We start from the raw sequence: 21634 nt of genomic DNA on the forward strand, positions 1-21634 counted from the left end.
GACAACTCCACCCAATGCAGAAGCTCAAGAATTACTGCGTTAATGAGAAAATTATTCTGCCACTGCATTACATGTAGTAGTGAAACTGCCTTTTATTATAAGCAAAAAAGTTATACTGTGAAAAAACAGAACTCTTGATATTGTTTAGGAGAGCTACACATAAGTAGCAACTGACTAGACTCAGAAACCAACTGATATATCAAGTTCAACATGGAGTGAAGGCAAAAATTCCAGAAACAACAGGAATTTACAGAAAAGATAGACTTGAAGATTATTCTTCCAAAAGATTTAACACTTCCTGACACTCCCAGCTAGGAGCAGAAACTAATGTCATTCGCGTAGTTCATACCGTTTCAAAACTGTGGTTGGAGAGAGTGTGAAGTACTGTATTCTCTGTTCATCTCTATTCTGTGCTTTATTCTTCAGACCTGTTGTAGAATTTCCTTCCTCAAAACAACAAACATACACACTGCATCTACATTGGCACTAGAAGGATAAATGCAGTGAGAAAGCTAGAAATCAAGGGGTATGAATGGAGAAGAAAGTTCCGCTCCTTAATCTCTGACGAATGGCTTGAGACCATTAATACTCAGCACTGAAAGGATAGTCTTTGTGATTTGTGCACCTAAGAAAAAATAAAGGAAAAATTATGCTGAAGTCTGAATTATACATATTAGGTGTCTGCCAAATGATGGTTTGGGCTTATTCACAAGTATGTACATGCTTCAAAGTTCTACATACTTCAGGAAGAGATCCAAGTTAAGCACCCTCTAACCCCTGTGTTATTTGGATATTGCGAATTCACAGATGGCAAGATCTGAATTTCTACAGCAAGGATTTAGGATTTTGCACCATACCATTTAAATGATAAGTTATCCTTAGAAGTATTTTCTTAACGATGCAAGGTACTCTGATCTCCATAAAAAACCTATTATGAAGTAATACTGCATACTGACTATCTGAGGCTTGCGCACATGTAGTATCTAAACTATGGACACCTATCTTGTAGAGGTAGAGGTAGTGAAAAAGCATAGAAGAAATTTTAAATAACTTATACGTGACAAATTAGTTTGACCACCAAGGTTATGACTCAGGCATTTGACTGCTAGCATTTAACTTTTTAACATTAAATATTCAATCCTCAGCATTCCTGTGAGGCAGAGATCTCTATTTTTCAGACAGTATGTTTCAGACAGATTGTTTAAGAGACACAGAATGAGCCTTGCATCAGAACTAGGATTAAATCACAGAAGTAGATGCTCAGATTATTCTCCCTTAAGAGAGTTACTTAAGAGTTTTCCTTTAAGAGAGTTAAAAAAAAAATTCAAATCAAGTTATTAAAACACAGTTCTCACTCCACTTAAACATTACATTTCTCTGAAAAATATTTTGACACCTGTTCATAAAATAGATTTTAGCCAAGTTTGCGTTTACACATTTTTAAAAAAAAAAAGAGATGCTGAATTTCATTCAAATGGGAGCTCATGAATTTAAACTAATTCCTGAATATTTCTTTAAATAAACCTTATGAAACCCTCTGCAGAGGACTTTAGTGTTTTAAGTCGTCACCTACATGCTCATTGCACAGACCCTCCAGTCTCTGTTAAAGCTGAGGATGGTTTCCACCTCCTCTTTAGTCAATTCGAAGTCAAATACCTGGGAACAAGAGACTCAGTTGTCAATTCATTCTTTAAAGTTTAAATTGCTAGCAACCAGTGATCTAGCTAGGAACTTAATTCATGGTTCATGGATTTCACAGAAACTGTGAAATCTTGGATTGTCCATGAAATCAACCAAAAAAAAAAAAATGTTCAAATGCTGGGGCCCCACTGGTCCTTGCTGCCGGGAGGGGAACGTGCTGGCTGGCAGGGCAGCAGATAAAATGGCTGCTGCCCCCTCATCCCGCCTTCCCCCCCCAGAGGCCTCTCTGCCAAGCAGTACTGAGGAGCAGGGCTACCACAAAATGACTGCAGAATGAGAGTTTTAGGTCATGATCAATCCAAAAAAATTGGTAACCCCCCCACAATTTAAGTAGACCCCTAATCCTAATTTTAAAGAGGAAAACTTAAAAATAATTCTCAATTTGACCAGCAAATTGGTGCTGGTTAATAGTGCTCAATTGTTTTGTACAATAATTTCCTTTTGGATTTTGAGAATCTATTGCAGTGGTTCTTAACCTTTACAGACTTGAGAAACTTCTCAGCAAATGCAAGCTTTCAGTTTTTCCTCAGTTTCTGACTCTAGAAGAATCGTGCAACTTTTCATTTGCAAAGAACTGAGAAAAAAAAAAACACAACAGGTCAGAATGTTTTAATGCTATGGATTCCTATTTGAAATCTCTGGGTTTATCCTGTGAATCACGTTTGCATGACTAACAGTGACACACTATGGCAACCTTGAAAAGCTCTCAAGGCACCCAGGTGGAGAATCACTGGTCTATTGGTTGGAGGAAGACACGATTTAATATGACAGCCATGTTTTGCAAGAGGTTACAATCAAGTGCAATGTATTAGGTGTTCACCTTGCTGCTTTTGTTCTTATGTACAATTCATGGTACCACCTTATTAATGCACTTTTTAAAACATCTTTGTAATAGGGCTTGGTCCTGTTACTATGGGTGTGGAGGAGCCTGAATGGCCTCACTGCCTGAAAGCATTCCCCAACACCCACCCCAGAGCTGGAAAGACTCCTCACTGGCTGAGGACCCAGGTCCTGGGACACAGGCAGCCTCCCAGCAAGGGAGCTAACTCAGATGTGGGGAAGGAGGGAGAGACCCAGCCACGTGAGTCAGCAGGGGGGAAAATAAAAGACGCTGAAAGAAGCTTCTGGGGGCAGCTGCACTAGCAGAGAGTCAGGCTGCCTGGAGCCTGGGGATAGCCTGGAGTTAGCTGAGGTAAAGCAGCCGCAGGGACGGCTGTGAGCAAGACCCCTCTTGTGTTTATTTGTTTGCACAAGGCCCACAGGCCCTCAGAGCCTCTGAAAGATAAGAAGTAGGGGCAAGTGAAGCCTGGGAAAAGTCTAGCAAGCTGGAAGCATGAAACTCAGGAAAAGCTAAATGGCAGTTTATTTGTTTAACTCTGTTTGTTTCTTTTGCATCTCTTCCAAGCCCAGAGTGGTGCTATGGACTTAACTCAGCGGCAGCACAGGAGAGAAACCTGAACAGCGAGACCTTAGCTAAAGCCAGCAGCAAAACTAAAAAATAGTCAACTTGGGGTGCCTGTCCAAACATGTCTAGCTCTGCACAAAAGGTACCCATACCAGCGTACAATCTCAAATTCAGTGCTCCAGTTAATTAAATTATGTTTTGTTACTTGAGTTATTTAAATGACATATACACATAACATAAAACTCTTTTATATTCAGTAACATACCATTAAATTAAACTAATAGGCCACGTCCAAATGAGTGTGGCCAGGTGGTGTGTGGTGCCGCAAACCCATCTGTGGTGCCACACACTACACACTCAGGCACTTCCCACACTACCTTGCAGCGTGGGAGCGGGGTGGGGGGGTTGGAAGAGTTGACCCTGGAGATCATGGGGTCATAAAAACCGGTGCAGAAAAAAAGCGGGGTGGCGCACGTGGAGCCAGTGCGTGCTGCTAGCCAGGCTCCAAGCTGCAGGAGCAACATGGCTGCAGTTTCCCTAGCTCCCAGAGCCCTACATAAGGCTGCCGGGGCCAGCCCTGTTGCTGGCCCCAGCCTCCCCATCCCCACTGGAGGTAACCTGCTGCATCATCATAGGGTGTGAGGCACAGGTGTTCCCTGGGGACAACTAACAGCGGCACAAGGTGTCCTGCTCCTTATTGTCCCTGGGGAACCAAACGTCTGTGCTTGTCTGGACAGCCATACGGAGCAAGCTATGGGTCTGTGTAAAGAAAAAAAAATATTTTTTTGACATTACAAACTACTGCTGTTGATACAGCAAACTATCATCTGTGGACTGTTGGCTGTCTGCAAGATCACCATAAGAAATCCACAGATTTCATACGTTCCTGTGTTACTTTACCGTGCTTTTGATTCTGTGGACTTGCAGGTCACTAGTGAACTATAGGCTATAGTTTGTTAATGACTGCTGTTGATACAGCAATGTCAGGAAATAGTTTTATTTACACAGACCCACAGTTTGCATTGTAATTGTTTAATTGAAAGCACACCCTTGTGCTTTGGAATCCACGAGAAAGAGAGGGGCTGAAAGAGGTTTGCTGGTCCAAAGAGCTTGGGAATCGCTAACCCACACAGATTTATTTATTTCTTTTCTGCTGCAGCAGAAGACTGCATTTATTCTTTTTTTGGCAAAAGGCAGATGGAAGAAACACTGAATAGGACCTCAAACAAAATTACAGCTAGCTCTGAGCTATCTCTGAGTTACTTCTGCTCACTTTCACTCTTGATCCATAGTTGCTGTAAGTTTAACTGAAAGAGACCCCTCATCTGACAAGGACTAACTAGGTAGAGTGATAAACTACAGGCACCTTTCACAAAGGAAGTGGAGACCTCATTCAATTACTGCTAATCATAATCAGGATCAGAGCCATTTGCCATCTTACCTTAAAGTTCTCTGCAATACGATGTGGTGTAACAGACTTGGGAATCACAATCACATTTCTCTGAATATGAAACCGGATCAGAACCTATATAACCAGAACAACCAGTCAGTCAGAACGTTCTGTGCTGGATCAACTGTTTCTATTACAATAAAGATTCAATATACAGTAAAACAATGTGGTGCAATTCATCAGCAACAGAGTTTGTACACTGCCTAATATCATCACTTCAGTACTGAAGACCAATTAGTGCTGAAGAGCACTGAGTGGGACAGAGGGCAAAGGCAGATACCTCCCCTTCCTGTTTTCCAGATAGTCTGGTGACTTCTTTCCCTTTCAGTCAGATTTAAAGAATCAGACTCCAAAAGACAAAACGTCTATGCAAGGCTGGAATGATGAACCAAGAGGACCCAGTAAAGACAGCAGGAAGGGTCATGCTGAAAACTCACTTTACCAGCCATATGTACCTGTGCTGGTGTTTTGTTGTGTTTGGCTGCAATCTCCTTAATCTTGGGGTCATCCAGGAGGGAAGGATCCTCTGGTTTAGCCCTATAAAAATAAAAAACAAGGTAGTCAAACTATGGAAAGTCTCTATAGGATGATTCTATGTACTGTAATAGGAAGCCAGAGACTCCTATTAGTTTAAGGGGAGAATGCAGTAGGTCCAAGCTTGCTGTGTGGGGCAGACATCTGGGCAAAGGTCAGCTGCTAGAAAACAAGCAGGCCAGGGATAGCAAGGACAGGTGCTACCCCTGGGGAGTAACTCTCTTGGATCTTGCTGCAGTGCAGTAATCAGTCAAAGGCCAGGCCTCCAGACAGCACAGAAGTAAAGGCTATAAGCAGCTGGATTAAACAGCAGCAGAGGATGGCAAGCAAAACCCCTTTGTGTATGGCTGGGAAGCCATGAGACCAGAAGGGGTGGTGCTTTGGGGCATATAAACTTAGTGCCTGAAGCAAGGTGGGCAGTCTGGCCCTGCATGTTGCAGGGAGAGGAGCTCTTGGGAGCTGCAGTAAGTAGGCTCACAGACATCCAAGCCCCCTAAGAGAGCTAAGGAGGAGTATGACTTGCAGTGTGACATTGACACTGAGAATTTTAGTTGGGGAAGTGGTTTGCTTACATTTGTGTTGTGTTTAAGTTTAACTGGAGGAATGGGTTGTGGCTGTAGGGGAGAACTGAGCCCTTGGAGGGATGCCTGGTGAGGGCACTTGTGACAGAAGCCTAGCCTGGGGTCAGGCACCCTGAGGGCTGGAGACAGGCCAAAGCCAAGAGGGTTAAGACTTCTGTAGTGGAGCTGGAGCATGGGAGGGGCCGTAGTCAAGCTTAGGATAGCGGCCCAGAGATGGGCAAAGGCTGTCAGGGCTACAACCTGGGTTGAGGTGCTGAAGTCTGAGAGAGGCTGAGGCCAGAACAGGACCAAGGGTCCAGGGACAGGCTAAGGCTGAGGGCAAGAGCCTGGTAGGTTGACAGACAGGGCCAGAGGGCCCAGAGAAATGAATTCAGACAGGGTTGGAGGCCCAGGCAAAAAGGTTGTCAGCCCACCAGGCCCCTCGCCCTCTAAAGGCTCAGACAGACACAGAAACAAATCTGGACTAATGCCTGTGAGACCTGGGCATCATTATGGAGGTGGAGAGGGCCACAATTATTGCTCCCAAGGTGATTTGTGCCCTAAGAAACTGATAGGGCCAGGATGATGAGTCTAGGAACTGAGGGGCAAGATGGGTGGCAGCCAGGCATGAGTTATTAGCCTGCTGAGGTGACATGAGGTTTGATCTGTGTCCCTGGGGCAGTCTAAATATTATAATATCCATCTAGAAGTGGCAGGTGATGTAGAAAAGGGAGGTTACTCTGAGGAACCAGAGTAGGGCAGTAGTGGCTTGGCCACCAGGGGGTGTCACTGCTGCTGTTGGGGTGGGTCCTGCTACAGTAGCAACACAAATGCTTACCTAGAACAAGAGAGCTGCTCATTTATTTTGTATAAATACATCATGCTCACATACATTAGAGGAGAGGTTGGAAAGCACTCTTACCATGGCCTGTCAGGAGAACCAAGGGGACTGTATGCGGTCACAGCAATCCCTTTGGATTGGCAATACTTGATCAGTTTTTCTTGGGTGAGGTATGGGTGACACTCAATCTGAAAGACAAGGATGTAAGGGTTCACAGTGGAAAACTGGACTAATGCTACTGTGCTTCAGGGGGTCTGTTTCTATTCTAACTGAAGAAAAAAAAGCGAATTCTTTGTTATGACTCAAGGTAAGTCCTGCATATGTACAACTCTCCAGAGGTGTGCGTGCGTGTGTGTTTAACTGGCTGTATTACAGCAGGATCTTGCAAAGCAGAGATGGACTTTATACATTAATACAATGTAAACAATCACAGTACTATGAAGTCTGTGAAAGTGTGGTATAAAAATAAGACTAAATCATTCTGGAGAGCAATTCAAGCAAGCACACCTCTTTCGCTCTGCCCAGCTGAAGTTACAGTGTCTTTCTTCTCTAACTAAAGAAAATTCATTTTTTTAAAAACTACTCTAGTACTAGTCCTAGAGCTATAGTGTTATAGACCAGGAGTTGGCAACCACTGTATGTTCAGCCTGCCTCAGAATACCCCTCACCACCAAACAACATGGATATCTGGGCTTCAAGGGCTAAATGAAATAGCTTGGTAGGCTGGATTAGGTCTTTAGATTGTAGGGTATCAACCCCTGTCCTACCTAGACCATTACTTTAGCATAACATACGATCATTTCAGTGTTTAGGGATATAGCATATTCCCACCAGTTAGCAGGAATTAAACTTCAAAGCTCAGTTACTGCTGTGCATCAATATGTGGCAAGCTACATAGGGTACTTGCCGGTATAGTAGCCTGCAGGTGGGGCCAGAGCTGGTAGTGGCTAGGACTGATTGGCGGGAGTCATCGGACCCAGGAGGAGGGCTGGGTTTAAGGCAGATAAGCCCAGGTCCTACGGAGAGTTTGCAGTAAGATCGTGGAGCCTGCTGAGAGAACACCACCTTAGTAGGATGACTGCAGCTCCAGAAGTTCAGCATGAAGAACCACACCTAAAGCAGTCTGGAGGTTTGGGAAGGAACTAAAGGGATGGAGGAGGTTCCTGGGGACCCAAGGAGGGGTCCAGAGCCCAGAGTGAAGGGCTGAGAGTATGGGACTTAGGCATGGGTCTGGGTGAGCCCAGAGAGAGGGGTCAAGTGTATGGGACCTATTGTGGGGTACAGGTGGGCCAAGAGAGTGGGACCTAATGAGGGATTGACCCATGGAATCTCACTTGCCTGTGCAAGGCCAGGGCCCAAGAGGAGTCAAAAGCCCCTGGAGGGAACACTGCAGAGACTACCAGAGCTGGGGGAGCCTAGAGATCTCAACTGGCCCAAGGTGAGGCCAGGGCCTCGGAATGGAAAGCCCTAAGGTCCATGCATGGCCACAGCCTACAAGGAAGGGGATCAAGGAGACTGTGGTCCAGCATGATGTTGACTCAGACAATGCCATCTGAGTTGGGGAGGGTCCAAATGAGAAAGGGAGAACAGGAGCTCTGCAGCTGAGAGTGGGCCCAGCAGAGAAAACAGGAGCCCTGAGACAGAGTGGGCCCAGCAGGGAGAGCTGTAACCTAAAGGAAGAGTGGGAACACAAGGGTCCAGAGACCCAAAGAAGGGCCAGGAAAGCATTGGACCAGTAGGGTCCAGGGAGGGACCAAAGGCATCTGGTAGCCCAGGGAGGGGCTGGATGAGAGATCAAGAGGTCTGAGGGCCCAGGGAGGGGCTGTATGTGCAATGAGAGAACATTGATGAGGATGACATCTGTGAGGCTTGAGGCATGGTGTAGGGGTGGAATGGAGCCATGTATTTTGCCCACAAGGCAAGAACCACAACCACCAGGTGGTCATTAAGATGAGACCAGGGCAGCCTCCTGTATTTTAATAGCAATTATCATCAAGACACAGTGGGTAAGAAGGGAAGACTGCTCTCAGAGCAGGGCACATGAAATTTTTTTGGCCTCCAGGGCCTTTACAGCCACGTCTGGAGATGGTACCTTGTGATGCAACGAAACCCTACTTTAAAATCCTTAATCAGAAAATAAATACTAAACACCATTTTGCATATTTGTGTATCTTCAGATTACTGTTCATTATAGCATTATTAGAGAAATGCAAGCATAGGCTTCCCATCAGTTTTAATGCCATCAGCTGCAACTTGGATAGAATGGATGAAAGGGTAGAGACCAGTTAGCATCTGATTAATGTCGTGGCAATTTACTGCAGCAGCAGGGTTCAATTCAGCCATGATTATCCACATGTCAGGGTGGCAGTAAATGGATTTGAACTGCAAGGTGGTAGATAACTGGAGACATTTCCAAGCAAACGCACTTTGGGTAAGCATGGCCTCATTTCAGCAATGAAGTTCAAATAACTGAGACTGCACTGTCATTGAAACCTCCTATATTGCTGCTGTTATCAGACAGAGGACCTTGGAATACTGTATCACTGGCAGATGGAACAAGTCACTGAACTATACAGATTGGGTTACAGCCCAATCTGTTTATTTATTTATGGTACCAGTTGCTTTCTTTTATGAGACTATCGTATGGCACTGTCCCAGAATTCTCAACTAGCTAGGAATATCAGTCACCATACAGTTTATGACTGGGTTCAACTGAGTTGACTATACATAACTATTCAGTTTTGGCAGCCCTCATGAATCCAGCTTCTTTGTACAGTGTAAAATGGAGTGTTTGAGTGGGTGGCCCCGTTACATGGGTGCCCAGGAGGCAGAATTCAGACTATATATAGAATGAAATATGAACAAGAAACATTCTTGTTTCTTCACCAGGCTACAGTCAGAGGCTTCTAAGCTGTGCTGTTCAGTCTGCTACAGTCTCTTCAAGGTGAAAGGCTTATATTATCATATAAAAATACTAAGAAGTCATTAGTTGGTGCTTTATGGTACCATGAGTCAATATCAGGATTACAGAAAAAGCCTTCCTAATACTGGACTAACCAGGATTTTTAGAGATGCACACAAATGTCATCAGCTGCAGCACATCTGTAAACACTCCTTGTAAACTATATGCTATTAACTCAAAGATGACTTTCTTCTACACAGACTGTGTAGATCGTTAGGCTATATGTGCACTACATTTAATCCTGAGAGACAGGCACATTTCAGATCTATGTATGACTTATGTTGAACAGATTTCCAGCTTGTCCTGTGAAGTAACTCGCTGTGGCTGTTTAGCAGGTCTGGCAGTATCTCAGTAACAGCTGTTGTACTTACAAAGAGAAGCAAATTATGAAATGGAGACCACCCTCAATCTTTCCCCACTCCTGGTAGCTGCATGAGGAATAAAAGTTGCATTAAATTCTAACTACCTAAGATTTCTCTGTAGCTTTAATTAGATTGAGTGTTCTTTTGCCTTCCCTTCTACCATCTTATATTCTATGCTATAGAAAGTGAATCTGATTTATTCCCAAAGAAACTATAGAATTTAAAATTTCCTCTGAAAAAATATTTACCCCTTCTCATTCTGTTAGTGAGATAAGAACTCTGTAATTTACAAACAGAATCTCATGGAACAGATATTCCTTGATGCCCAACTTTTTCACTCTCACATACCACCAACATAATGCTTGAAATTGAAGTTATTTACAGGGAAAGAACTAAACACATTTCTATTGCTGGACTACCCGAACTACTAACATTCCTAATTGTTTGGAGCAATAATACACGTAGTTGAAGTAATACAATATGGCAAAACTACCAAAGAAAGAGACAAGAAATTCCAAGCAATCTGTGTTGAAGGGTTTTCTGTTTAAAAAGGAGCAAGTGGAGGTCACAAAACGTACCAGCAATTTTGGCAAGGATGGATTTCACAGCCATGAGACCAAAGTATAAAACTCAAGCAGTAACAGCCTTATCACCTTGGATCATAATTAAATCAACTCTCACAAACCAAAAAAAGAATTGCACGTTATCAGGGGTGGGACAGGGTAGATCCTAGAAAATTCAGGGTTCTGCAGGCAATGGTGGCTGATGGGTGGATTTCATGCTTTTCCTTTGAAATATCCTGCTGGTGCAATAGTTTGGACAGTATTCTAGTGTCAGCACATTAAAGAGCAAAACAAAAAAACCTGATCACTTCCTCATTTGAAAGGCTGCACAGCATGTCCTGGTTCACCGAATATTGCAGCCTGACAAAAAGGAGAAATTCTTGTACTCTATCCTATTAAAATATTATCATATTGCTTTTAATAGTAAAATACAACAATGGGGATCAGGTTTTAGTCTCACTTGCATTTAGATACGATTAAAATTAAATCCTTTCGTTCCTCTGATAAGGGAAACATCATTGTAATTCTATCCTTTTAAGGTGTGTTACTAGGGAGATCATAACCCCCCACATACTTATTTTACTTTGGAGATTTTTAAAAAACAATTAGTCAGGAACCACAAAGTTATTTTCCATCACCACAGCTATTACTTAACTTCTAGCGCATAACACTGTAGTTGCTGCTTATGGCAAGACCCTTCCTGTACAAACTTTTAATCTCATTTGGGGCTTGACACTGACAGGGTCCAGTGGAGTCTTCGTGAATTTTTAAGGTTTTCAGCACTTTGCAGGATTGTGCTCCTAGCTTTCTTTAAGAGTTTACCATTTGGATAGGATCTTTTCTTCTTTATTTCCTGCCCCCTGCCCCCCCACCATTTTGAAATCTGATTACTTTTAGATGAGACACCCATCAACCTCTCACTAGAAAGAACTGTGGTCTACATACCAGGCCTTCATCATTTCTTCCCCCCTCCCCCTTTAATAAGTTTAATATTAACTTTTTTTTTATTTCTGGGAGTGGCATAATTCAAGAACAAATGAACTTTGAAACTACAGACACAACACACATACACAGCATTTTTCAAAAGAAGATGTTCTTTGGCAAGTCTGAAGCAGACTGATAAGAGCAATTCATGAACATCTGATTCTGCAAAAGAATCTTGCATCACTGATAGCAATCTGGCCCTGCCCAGAAATTGCCTCGTAATCTGTATGCTTCTGCCCTGTGGCCAACCCACCAACTCCATGCATTTCTTTTGTCCTGAATTATTAAACTGATGAGATGAGATCACATATTCAGTTTATATTTCTTTAATTTGGTGACAAAAAATGCACTTGTATATCTGTTATCCAAGAGACTTTCAGTAGATGCCAGATGGGGATCATAGGGTCCTCGCTTGATCTTTGCTCTGGTTGTAAAAACAGAGTCCTGGATTCTTCATCCCATGCCAGAGATTCCCTGTTACATTTCTTAAAGCCAGTAGTGTGAATCCTGTGAGCACCACTCCAATGCCTTAAATACTCCTGAAGAATTTTAGGATTGGAAGTGCATCATGTACCTATTTCCCTGTGCCCCCCAACCCCCTTCCTCTATATCCTGACTGCACAAAGGCTCTAACACAGCCATATCAACAGATGGTATTAAACAGCTTACCTGATTATTTGCAGGCTTATATTTTAGTCCAGGCTTGTTCAAAATTCTCTCAATTTGATCATGGTTAAAATTGGAGATTCCAATGGCTTTTACCAGACCTGCATCCACCAGCTCCTCCATAGCCTAAGAGGACAGGAAAATCTGAGGCTTTGGCTAGATACAGACAACAGCACCTGAATGAGGTATTTCTGCTGCCAACATGACTTCTTTCTTTCATGGAAAGAAATGCTAAAACATTTCTATGATTCTATAACTAAATATAGGGCTGGAAGGGACCTCTGGAGATCACTGGTTCAACCACCTGCTGGAGGCAGGATAATCTCTACCCAGACTACCCATAAAAACCCTTCTCTAACCTATTAAAATTACCCAGTCAATCCTACCATACAACCACAAGGCATAGCACCCTAACCTGCCACAAGTAAATCAGGGGAACAACAGCAGTCAGTGTCCTGCTGCTGCAAGTGTTATTATAATACACTTAAGAGATCCAATTGAGCCTATTAGGGAGAGGGGAGGGACACAAAACAGCCCATCTTATCCTTCCCTCAGGACAAAGGTACCCTTTCGCTGCAAAAGGCAAAGAAAGACTGATTTTTGTGGGTATGCATTTTTTAATGAACCGCAAAAATCAGAGAAGAGAACCATTATACCAGCTACCCAATTACTCTGCCAACACAGGGTTGCTTCCAAGGTAAAGTAAAAACATAAGCAGTCTGTAAAGATGGGCTAAACTCAAGTTTTCAGTATATATTCATTACAATATTAGTTCATTTGCTCTGTCTGCCTACACTGTATGTTTCCTAATATTTAAATAAAGCTGTTTTTTAGCTTAACTTTCAAACATGATTTCATATGAACTAAGAATTTACACTCCAATTACTGGTAGTCACCCAAGTTAGCCAATCAGATGTGGGAATAGCAGCTGACATTATAATTAAAACAGTAAACATTTTATATAAAATTACTGTAAATCATCTGCAAATTAAGATTTCACATTTGCTGCAAATAGTGCTGCATGAATCAAGTACAATAATTTTATTGAAGTCTTAACAGACTTAATATATACAAAAGAGCTGTCTAGCCCGGGGAGGGGAAGAGTGGGGGAGAATCTTAAATTGTGATTGAGCCTACCTCCCATGTGTCCAGAATATCTGTATTACTGGGTATAAGCATGCCTTTATCATCTGCAGGAAACAGTTCCTCTCCTGCCTGTCAATGCAAAGCAGAAAGTTTGAAACATTCTCTGTTGGTTTTTCTGCTTAAATGCTAGACCTGTAGGAAAGTCAACTATAAAATCATGAGCTGTTAGTGAAAAAGAAGAATCCTAACTCCCATTTAGGTAATTACTTTATCAGTTTTTGGAAAGAGCATTCTCTTTCCTCCTTCCTGCTACCCCATAGCAAAGTACTTCAATGCTTCATCATGATGCAAAGCACAATCAACTTATAAGACTGTTGCCTATGGAAACAGCCAAGCACATTCAATTTTTAAGTAGTGTTCCATAATGTACCTTTCTGAATGTATTTCCCTTTAGCAGGTCCTTGTTTGTTCAGTTCTAGCTTATATTGGACTACGTCTGCTGCATAAGCGAATGTATACAATGTCATGTCTTCTACAGGAGACTCTTTAAATTGCAGGTTTAGGGAAAGACAATACAAGAGCCTGTGTGTGCAAGTTGCTGACTATATACTTGCTATTATTATTGCCTAAGCTCCTCTACAGATGGCCTACACAACTGCCCTTTATTTCAACTGCTTTGTCCACACTCAAAACGACACACACACACGTGAGAGCATCTAGCATTTGGGAGTTGAACACAATGTGTAAAAGGTATTCCTAGCAATCTCTTACAGTAAGGAAGGGCCAAGATAAAATATGAAAAGTAAGACATCAACGGTTTCAAGCATGTCCACAGTCATCATATGGGTTTTACAACTGAAGTTCTTGCTTTTGTCCCATGATCCTTGGAATTCAATCACAAGGCTCCTATAACTGTTAACTATAAATCTATGCTGCATTTAGACACTCAGTGAAAAAGGGGTATAATGAAAAAAACGAAAGAAAAACACTTATGATCATTAAGTCAAGATCAAGAAGTCAAAAACACAACTTTCCTTCCCATAAGCAGAAAGACAAGTCATGGCCAAATACACGTAGCTGGAGTTGGTAGAGGTGAAGGAACTGATAACCAAATGGTTAAACATAACCTGCTCTTGCAAGAGAGAGATGTGTCTTTTCTAGGCCTCTCTCTCCCTGAATCAACAGGGGCAGAGAATTCTGTGCAATTACTATGCTTTCTTCAGTTGTGAGGTAAGGAGGGAGGGGAGATGGGATAAATTTGCTCAGACATGTATCTGGTAAAGTTAAAAAAGAAGCATAAGGAGTGGTACTGATATGTCCCACTGGGGGACACAAGTCCACAACAATGGGTGGATCTATAACATGACATCCTTCTGCAACTGTCAGGAAGAAACAAGTTAATGTGCTAGTACCTTAAATCCCAAGGGCCAATGAATGAGGTATAGATCAAGGTAATTCAATTTCAGTGCATCAAGACTCTTCTGGCAGGCTCCCTTCACTAGAGACTTCTCATGGAAGGTGGACCACAGCTATAAAAAAGAAAATCATGTAAAACTGATTACATCATCAAGCAGGTTAAAGACACATCACATGTACAGCAGGCAATGCCAGGAACTATGTACTATTTATCACTCTATTTGCAGGGCTTGCCTTGTGGAGCAGAGGTAGAAGAACATTGTTTGATGCTAACAGTTTTAGTGGCAGCTTATTTGACCAGAATGGGAATCTGGGAACCTGATTTCATGAGTAATTGCCAGTTCAGGAACTATTTTTTTACTCAAAGTTGCACCTCCAATAAAACAATACTACAAGGCAAAAGAAAGCTTACCTCTCAGTCTAAAAACCTGAGAAAGGTGAAAACCTCTGCATGAGATGTACTAGTTACCAGACAACTCAGACTGGAAATGAGAGGCTGCAAGTGCCCACTGATTTCATAGATAAATTTTAGAGCAACAACTCCTCCTCCCCCTTGCTTCCCACACAAGCAAAAGAACCTACGAACTTTTCAGAAATGCATGATTTGGAGTGACCAAGAAAGTCCCCACAATCCACTGGGACTCCCCTTCCAGATATAGGATGTGGAGGAGAGCCAGGCAACAAGTTATCACATTTCATCCATCCTGAAAGTGGGAGACAACTCAGTGCCTAATAGCCACTAAGTTCTTACTTGGGGTCAAGCTCCAGACTGTACATTATAAGCCTTGCATGGTGAGCAGGAAAGAGTTGTCCCTTTTCCCAATGATCAGCAAAGCACCATTGATGACACACGCACACTAGAGAAACACCAGTCCAAGCATAAAAAAAGTCCACTCCGGACACTCTCTATATCGATCATATAGAAACAGTTCAGGATATTATAGGCAGAATCCTACTCTACTTTACATGCCCAAAGGGCAGTTACCCAACCACATATCTGCCATTTTTGGTGCTAATGGAAACTTTGCTATCCTACTCCATGTGTAGTGGGGATGCATAAGCTGCCTGTAGGCAGCCAAGAGAAATGTGAGGCCAGGATGAAGCAAACAAGCTATAAGTTGTATGGTTCAGCAGGATGAATGCTACATTTGAAGAGGGAATGTCCTAGACTCTTGCCACTAAATGGGCAAAAACCTATCTACTGTACAGCTCTCCTTCCATTTTATCCAATTAATATTAAATGCAAAGGACAGTGGCTTAGCTTCAAAAGAAGTGCTGGAGAAGGGACTGGATACTGCCTAATCCTCAGTTCAATAGTTAGAGAACTGTGCTGGGATGTCAGAGATACAGGTTTCAACTCTTCTGGGTGAGAGGGCCCTAGAACCTGTGTCATCTTTATCCTGTGGAAATGTCTTAACCATTCTGATAGTGTGCTAAAAGATGGGAGGGTGGTTGTCATCCTCCTCAACCACCACCACTACTCAGGACAGATGACGTCTTTGGAGCAGAATGAGCTGTGCCAGAATATGTCCCACCACAGCTGATCTGCTTCAGTGGCATTTACCAATGTTGTTGTGGCCACTGTCCTGCAGGATCAGGGGAACCCTCATTCAGGTTCTTCCAACTGCAGACATGCATCTCAAGTCATGGCACGGCAGCAAGGTATGTGAGCCACAGGAATCCCATGCAGGGGTATTCATGAGGCATGTTTGCAATGAGAATTCTCAAAGTGACCAATAAGAAGACAAGCATTCTCCTATTCAATCCATCATATTGTGACCATCTTTGGTTGTGGCAATATTTTTGGACATTTGGCGTGCAGTAAGGGACTAGGATGTCCACTTTCACCCTCAGATACATACATTCATATATACATACATATAGATCTAGATACCTGTCTCAGGAGAGAACAGCCTATTGAGCATACTCACTAGCCACATGGATGTACACACACTCACTGCATGTGGAATAGGATTACAAGCTCTAAGTACCAAAAATAGCAGTTATGTGACTGGGTAACTGCTGTTTGGGTACATGAAGTAAAACAGAATTCTGCCTTATATGTTTTATCCCTGATATGAAATGTCTTATCCCCAGGCACACCATGGGCACGGTTGCTTCTCTGGGATCTGGGCCTCCTCATGGAGTCATACCTTACTAACAATAAAGAGGTCCTCCCGTTTCACAGCCCCCTCTTTGATTTTCTTCTGAATCCCATCTCCAACTTCATTCTCATTCTGGTACACGTAGGCACAGTCGAAATGGCGATATCCAACATCAATGGCAACCTGCACAGCCTCTGCAACTTTCCCTGGAGGAGACTGAAACACACATATCATACTGCGCCAACACATTAGTACCCAGTTCTTACTTGGCTAGAAATGCACACATCAAGAGACTTTTACACCATTGAGTTTTTTTAATTTTTTTTTTTATATATAAAATAAACCCTACTATATTTTATACACACATAAATATACATGTGCATATACCAGTAGAAGAGGTACTACTCTGTCCTTCAGGGCACATAGTTAGACAAAATGCAGATCATTTCTACTGACTGACATATAAGAACCAATATTTGATTCTAAGATCTACAGCATCTGCTAGATAAAACGGAAGCAGAAGATTTTGTTCAAGAAAGTCAAGGACTGAACTTGATGGCTCAGCAGGGCCCTTCCTGCCCAAGTCTTGTATTTTACTTGCACATACAGAATTCTTCCAGAGACTGTTATAACCATCCCATCTGGGCACCTTTCAGCCCTTAAGTTAAAATGGTGCATACAGTGTTGCATGAAAAAAACTCACTTGCGATGACTAGCTTGCATACTGAAGGTGGCACAACTGCATTACTCAGCTTGGACCAGCATGCCTAGACTGCTTTCAGTTACCATTTGACTTAATGGCTGCATCCCAAACACCACCCTTAATCCCATAGGAAAAGTTTGGCCTAGGGTCCATTAAAACAAAACCACTTTACACTACAGCCAAGCAGTGGAGAATTGTTCAAAGGAAGCCAATTCTGTGGTCTGGCCACTAGAAAACTGATGTTGCAAGAAGTTGGCCAGATCACTTGATCTCTCTGTCCCTCAGTTTTCACATTTGTGATGTCAGGAAACGAATATCCAGTTTCTCCTGTAAAATCATTCTGCTTCATAAACAGAATGCACAGAAAATCTAATTATTAATAAGGACAATGGGAAATCTCTCACAGGAGAGAGGCTGCAGAGATGTAGATAATACTGGTCCACTGAAAGATTAATTGGACAGAAACAGAACTGAAACATTTTGGGTTTATGTCACACTGCAGTAAGGTTAACCACTCATGTCTCCCTACTTAAGCCATCAATTATTGTTCAAAGCTATGATGTGCTTCCCTCCCCACAATGGGGTACCCCCCACAGTCTGGGAAACAATGCTTCATGTAACAGACAGGATACACAAAATGTTAGCTTTCCTCTACCTCACCCAGAAGGCAGAAAGCACTGATACCAATTGTTGCATAAAGTTAGAAAACTTTTCCTCTTGCTCCACCCTGTCCTAGAGGACCTTCCTACAGCTAGCTTTGTTATCTCACAACATACACTGCCCTGCTCTCTGAATCCCTGTATTTTGCACACTTATCTGGGACTGATCTCCTGACTGAAAGAGGAGTATTAAGCACTGCCCCACTAATCAGGGTTAGGACTCTTTATACTAGTGATCCTCAAGCTTTCGACATGAGGCACCTCTTATTAGACTGAAGGCAACCTTTGCAAATTGCTCGTTCTTAGTCATTACTGGTTTTTCTAAGTGCAGAAAAACAACAGAGCAAGTCTTCTGTTGCAAAGAACTTGGAAAGAACACAACAGGTGAGAATGTCTGTAACACTCTGAATTCCTAGTCGAAATCTCTGGGTTTATCTTGCGATCGAATCATGTTTGCATACCTAACAGTGAGTGGCAACACTGCAGAGTTGCCTACATCACCCCTGAAAGGATCTCAAGGCACCCCCTTGAGAAGCATTGCTCTACACCCTGTTACGACTGAACAACTGCAAAAATTAAGAACTTGAGGAGCCAGTGGGAGAGCTACCACGCTCAGCCCTTGAGGGTAGACTACTCAAAATGCAGATCACTTTTTAATCTACCTTCTACGAGCCTATATTTGATTTTGGATGTTGTAGCATCTATTAGATAAAACAATTAGGAGGAAAAGGTTTTGTCCAAGCTGCACAGATGGCACTGACATTTGGAGATACCGCATAATCCAGCTGCATCATTAGTAATCATTATTTGATTTTTAAAAACTCTTATTAGTCAGAAGTTCAAAAATGTGCTCAAAACAATTTCTTAGTGTGAGCAAGAGGGGAGAAAGAAATATGTAGGCACAGATTTCAGTATATCGGGCAGCAAATCTACAAACTAGCATTCAAAGCCTGGATGGATGAGTCAGGTGCTTAGTACAGAATCAGTAAGATCTTCTTCCTTATTATGTCACAGTGGAAGATATACAGAGGAAAGAAACCTAAGAGTTCGCTTATATGAACAGATAAAGGATACTGGGATATGTAGGTTTGCAAATTTTCTATTGCAGGGGTTGGTAATGTTTTGTAGTGGGGGGCTGCTTTAATAGAGCTTAGCTATGAATGTGGTCTGCTTCCAACCTGGCCTACACCACCCATATTGCTCTCGCAGCTTCTCTTCACTGTCTGACCACTGCAAAGATGAACCTCCTCCCATAGAAATGCCACCAAAGTCCCCAAGTTCAGTGGACTACAACTAGCCTGCCACTGGGGATTGCTGACCCTTGCCTCATTGTATTTTTGCAGTCAACAATATTAGCTGATGAACAGCTTTGTATATGATCTTACTCAGCACACTGCTATGTTGGAGTGCACACTTGGAGTTTGTTGTAGGAACCTTACATTAGGGATCTGCAGTAGGTTAACATCTCAGCTCTCCACCTCACATTAGTGCAGGGTTGGAAATAACAGTTGTAAGCCTGGAGAGTGAGATCATTGCATATAGCACAGGCGGGAGGATTTCCCACCCCCCTTTCCTTCAAAAAGCTCTATTTACACATAACTGTCTGGAATTTAAATTATAATGTAAACAACAAAGAGAGAGCATAAGACAGTAATCACTTTTTTAAACAAGACAAGTTAATTTTTTTTTTAGCAGGACAAGATACTCTGCAAGTGGCCAGATTTCTAATAATAATTATTACACTTGCTATGGAAACCTTCAGAGGACTTAGAAGCTCTTCATGGTCATTTAATTAAGATTCTTAATATTCTTGCAGTTCAGATTGGTATCATCTCTGGTTTGCTTTGTTTTTAGAAGTAAAGGCTGAGACGAAGACTTTCTTTCAAGTCCCATCAAGTCTGAAGTCAGCAGAATCCATCTATTTCCGCTCCTTGGTGAAGCAGCCAGGATCACACTTCTCTCCATGTTCTCCCTCCTTTTTGGGAGACAGTATCAATAAACATTAAATAGGGACATGCTGTGCAGTACAGCGTGCAGAGGGCTCTGGCCCACCTGAGGTTTCTGGAAGTTACTCTTGCACATCTGTTTTCTTTTAAAGTGACAGCAATGGAGCCATCAGGCTCCAGAGTGCATGGGCAACTGGTGCCTCCTGGGTCTGGGGGGGGGCACCCACAGAAACCAGCGTGAGCATCATGGACAGGGCTGGCAAGCACCCGCAGAAGCCAGCTTCAGTGTTGGCAGCTGGGATGAGGCTGGTGAGCACCTGCAGAAGTTGGCGGCGGTGTTGTTGGCCCTGTTGGGGGGGCAGGGGGGAGTTCATGTGCCCTCCCCATACCTCCCCTACCAGTTGCCTATGCCAGAGTAGTATCTTTGCAGGAAGCAAAGAGTCTCATTCAGATCAGTGATTCTTAACTGGGGCCCAATGGCACCTTCAGGCACCATGAGCTCCTTTTAAAGGTGTTGCACAACATTAGCACCGTTTGGTGTCCCTCTGTGTGCGATTCACAAGATAAATCTGCAGACTTTGAACAGAAATCCAGTATTAAACCTGGCCTGCTGTGGCCTACCCTAGTTCTCTGCAACAGAAGAATCGCTTGATTTTCAAAAAAATAAAATAAAATAAAATGAAATTAGGCTTTGAAATGGGGGAGGGGGTGGGAGAGTTGCAACACTTTGGGAAGTGATGGTTGGTGCCTTGAGTCTATACAAGTTGAGAACTGCTGCACTTAGGTCTGTAACTGAATTTGTAACAGGGTTGCCAATTTTGTTCAAATCTGTTCTAGGAGATTTACCAGCGTGCCTGTGACACACAACACAAACATGCATATATCAGTCACAGCGCATAGACTTTACGTCAGGAAGACAAATGCACATGCCTATTACATTTTAAAAAAAACCCTCACTGGACTACTGTATAAATCGGATTCAACATGTAATATTTATTTTAATGAATGCCCTATCATTTATCTCTCCGGTGACTTTCAGCATCTCCTGGAGCTTTATACCTAATTCCTGGAGACTCCAGGGCAATCCTGAAGGGTTCACCAGCAACACCAGCAGCAGGCCCTCCCAACTTTCCTTTGGGATCCACCAAAACACCCAAAAAACCAAGCGAGCGATAGTGAAACCGACTGCACCAGGGAGGAAGCACCAGGGCCCGGTCTCCTTCCCACAGCGGCTACTGGCAAGCGGGGTGGGGGGTAGACGAGGACCCAGCGCTGGGCAGCACCCGGCTCCCCCCCGCCGCCCTGTCGGAAGCGTCCGTCACCCGCTCGGCGAGGGCAGCTCCGAAACGGCGCAGCTGGGCACATCTGCCCCGGCGTTCCACAGTCGCAGCTGGGCGCCGCATCTGCCCGGGCGAAGGGATCCCGGGCCGCGCCTACCTTCCAGGTGCCCAGCCCCAGGATGGGCATCTTGGCCTGGGTGTTGAGCTGCACGGAGGTGGCCATGGCTCCCGCCTGCTGCCGCTCGCCGCTGCCGGAGGAAAGAGCAGCCGCCCTCGCCCGGCCCAGCCCGCTCCATAGGGCCTGGCCCCGCCCCAACCGCCGGAGACAGGCGAGGGTCGGGCCTGGGGGCATCGCTGCGTCCCGCCCGCCGCTGCCAGCTCCTCTGCAGCCAGGGGGAGCACCCCCTCCCC

General features: G+C 43.5%; 1 protein-coding gene across 1 annotated transcript; it reads right to left on the reverse strand.

Moving 5' to 3' along the window:
• Positions 1 to 72: 72 nt before the first annotated feature.
• LOC149866385 (aldo-keto reductase family 1 member B1-like) lies at positions 73 to 21605 on the reverse strand. The gene is made up of 10 exons (XM_090043507.1): positions 21381 to 21605; positions 16684 to 16851; positions 14527 to 14643; positions 13166 to 13243; positions 12032 to 12154; positions 6573 to 6679; positions 5012 to 5093; positions 4548 to 4631; positions 1574 to 1656; positions 73 to 625 (listed from the first exon to the last, which is right to left on the reverse strand). The coding sequence occupies exons 1-10, from the start codon at positions 21573 to 21575 to the stop codon at positions 583 to 585; spliced, it is 1080 nt and encodes a 359-aa protein (XP_089899633.1). The 5' UTR covers positions 21576 to 21605; the 3' UTR covers positions 73 to 582.
• Positions 21606 to 21634: the final 29 nt, after the last annotated feature.

This window comes from Crocodylus siamensis, chromosome 4 (genome assembly GCF_052110815.1).
Source record: "Crocodylus siamensis isolate JL-2025a chromosome 4, ASM5211081v1, whole genome shotgun sequence".
Lineage (NCBI taxonomy): Eukaryota > Metazoa > Chordata > Crocodylia > Crocodylidae > Crocodylus > Crocodylus siamensis.

Excerpts from the sequence above, each read along its gene's own strand:
- LOC149866385 (XM_090043507.1), bottom strand. The coding sequence starts at position 21,575 with ATGCCCCCAGGCCCGACCCTCGCCTGTCTCCGGCGGTTGGGGCGGGGC. Across the intron at positions 14,644-16,683 it reads ACCTCTTTATTGTTAGTAAG|CTGTGGTCCACCTTCCATGA; the intron begins GTATGACTCCAT and ends TCTTTTTTATAG. Across the intron at positions 6,680-12,031 it reads ATAAGCCTGCAAATAATCAG|ATTGAGTGTCACCCATACCT; the intron begins GTAAGCTGTTTA and ends CTTGTCTTTCAG.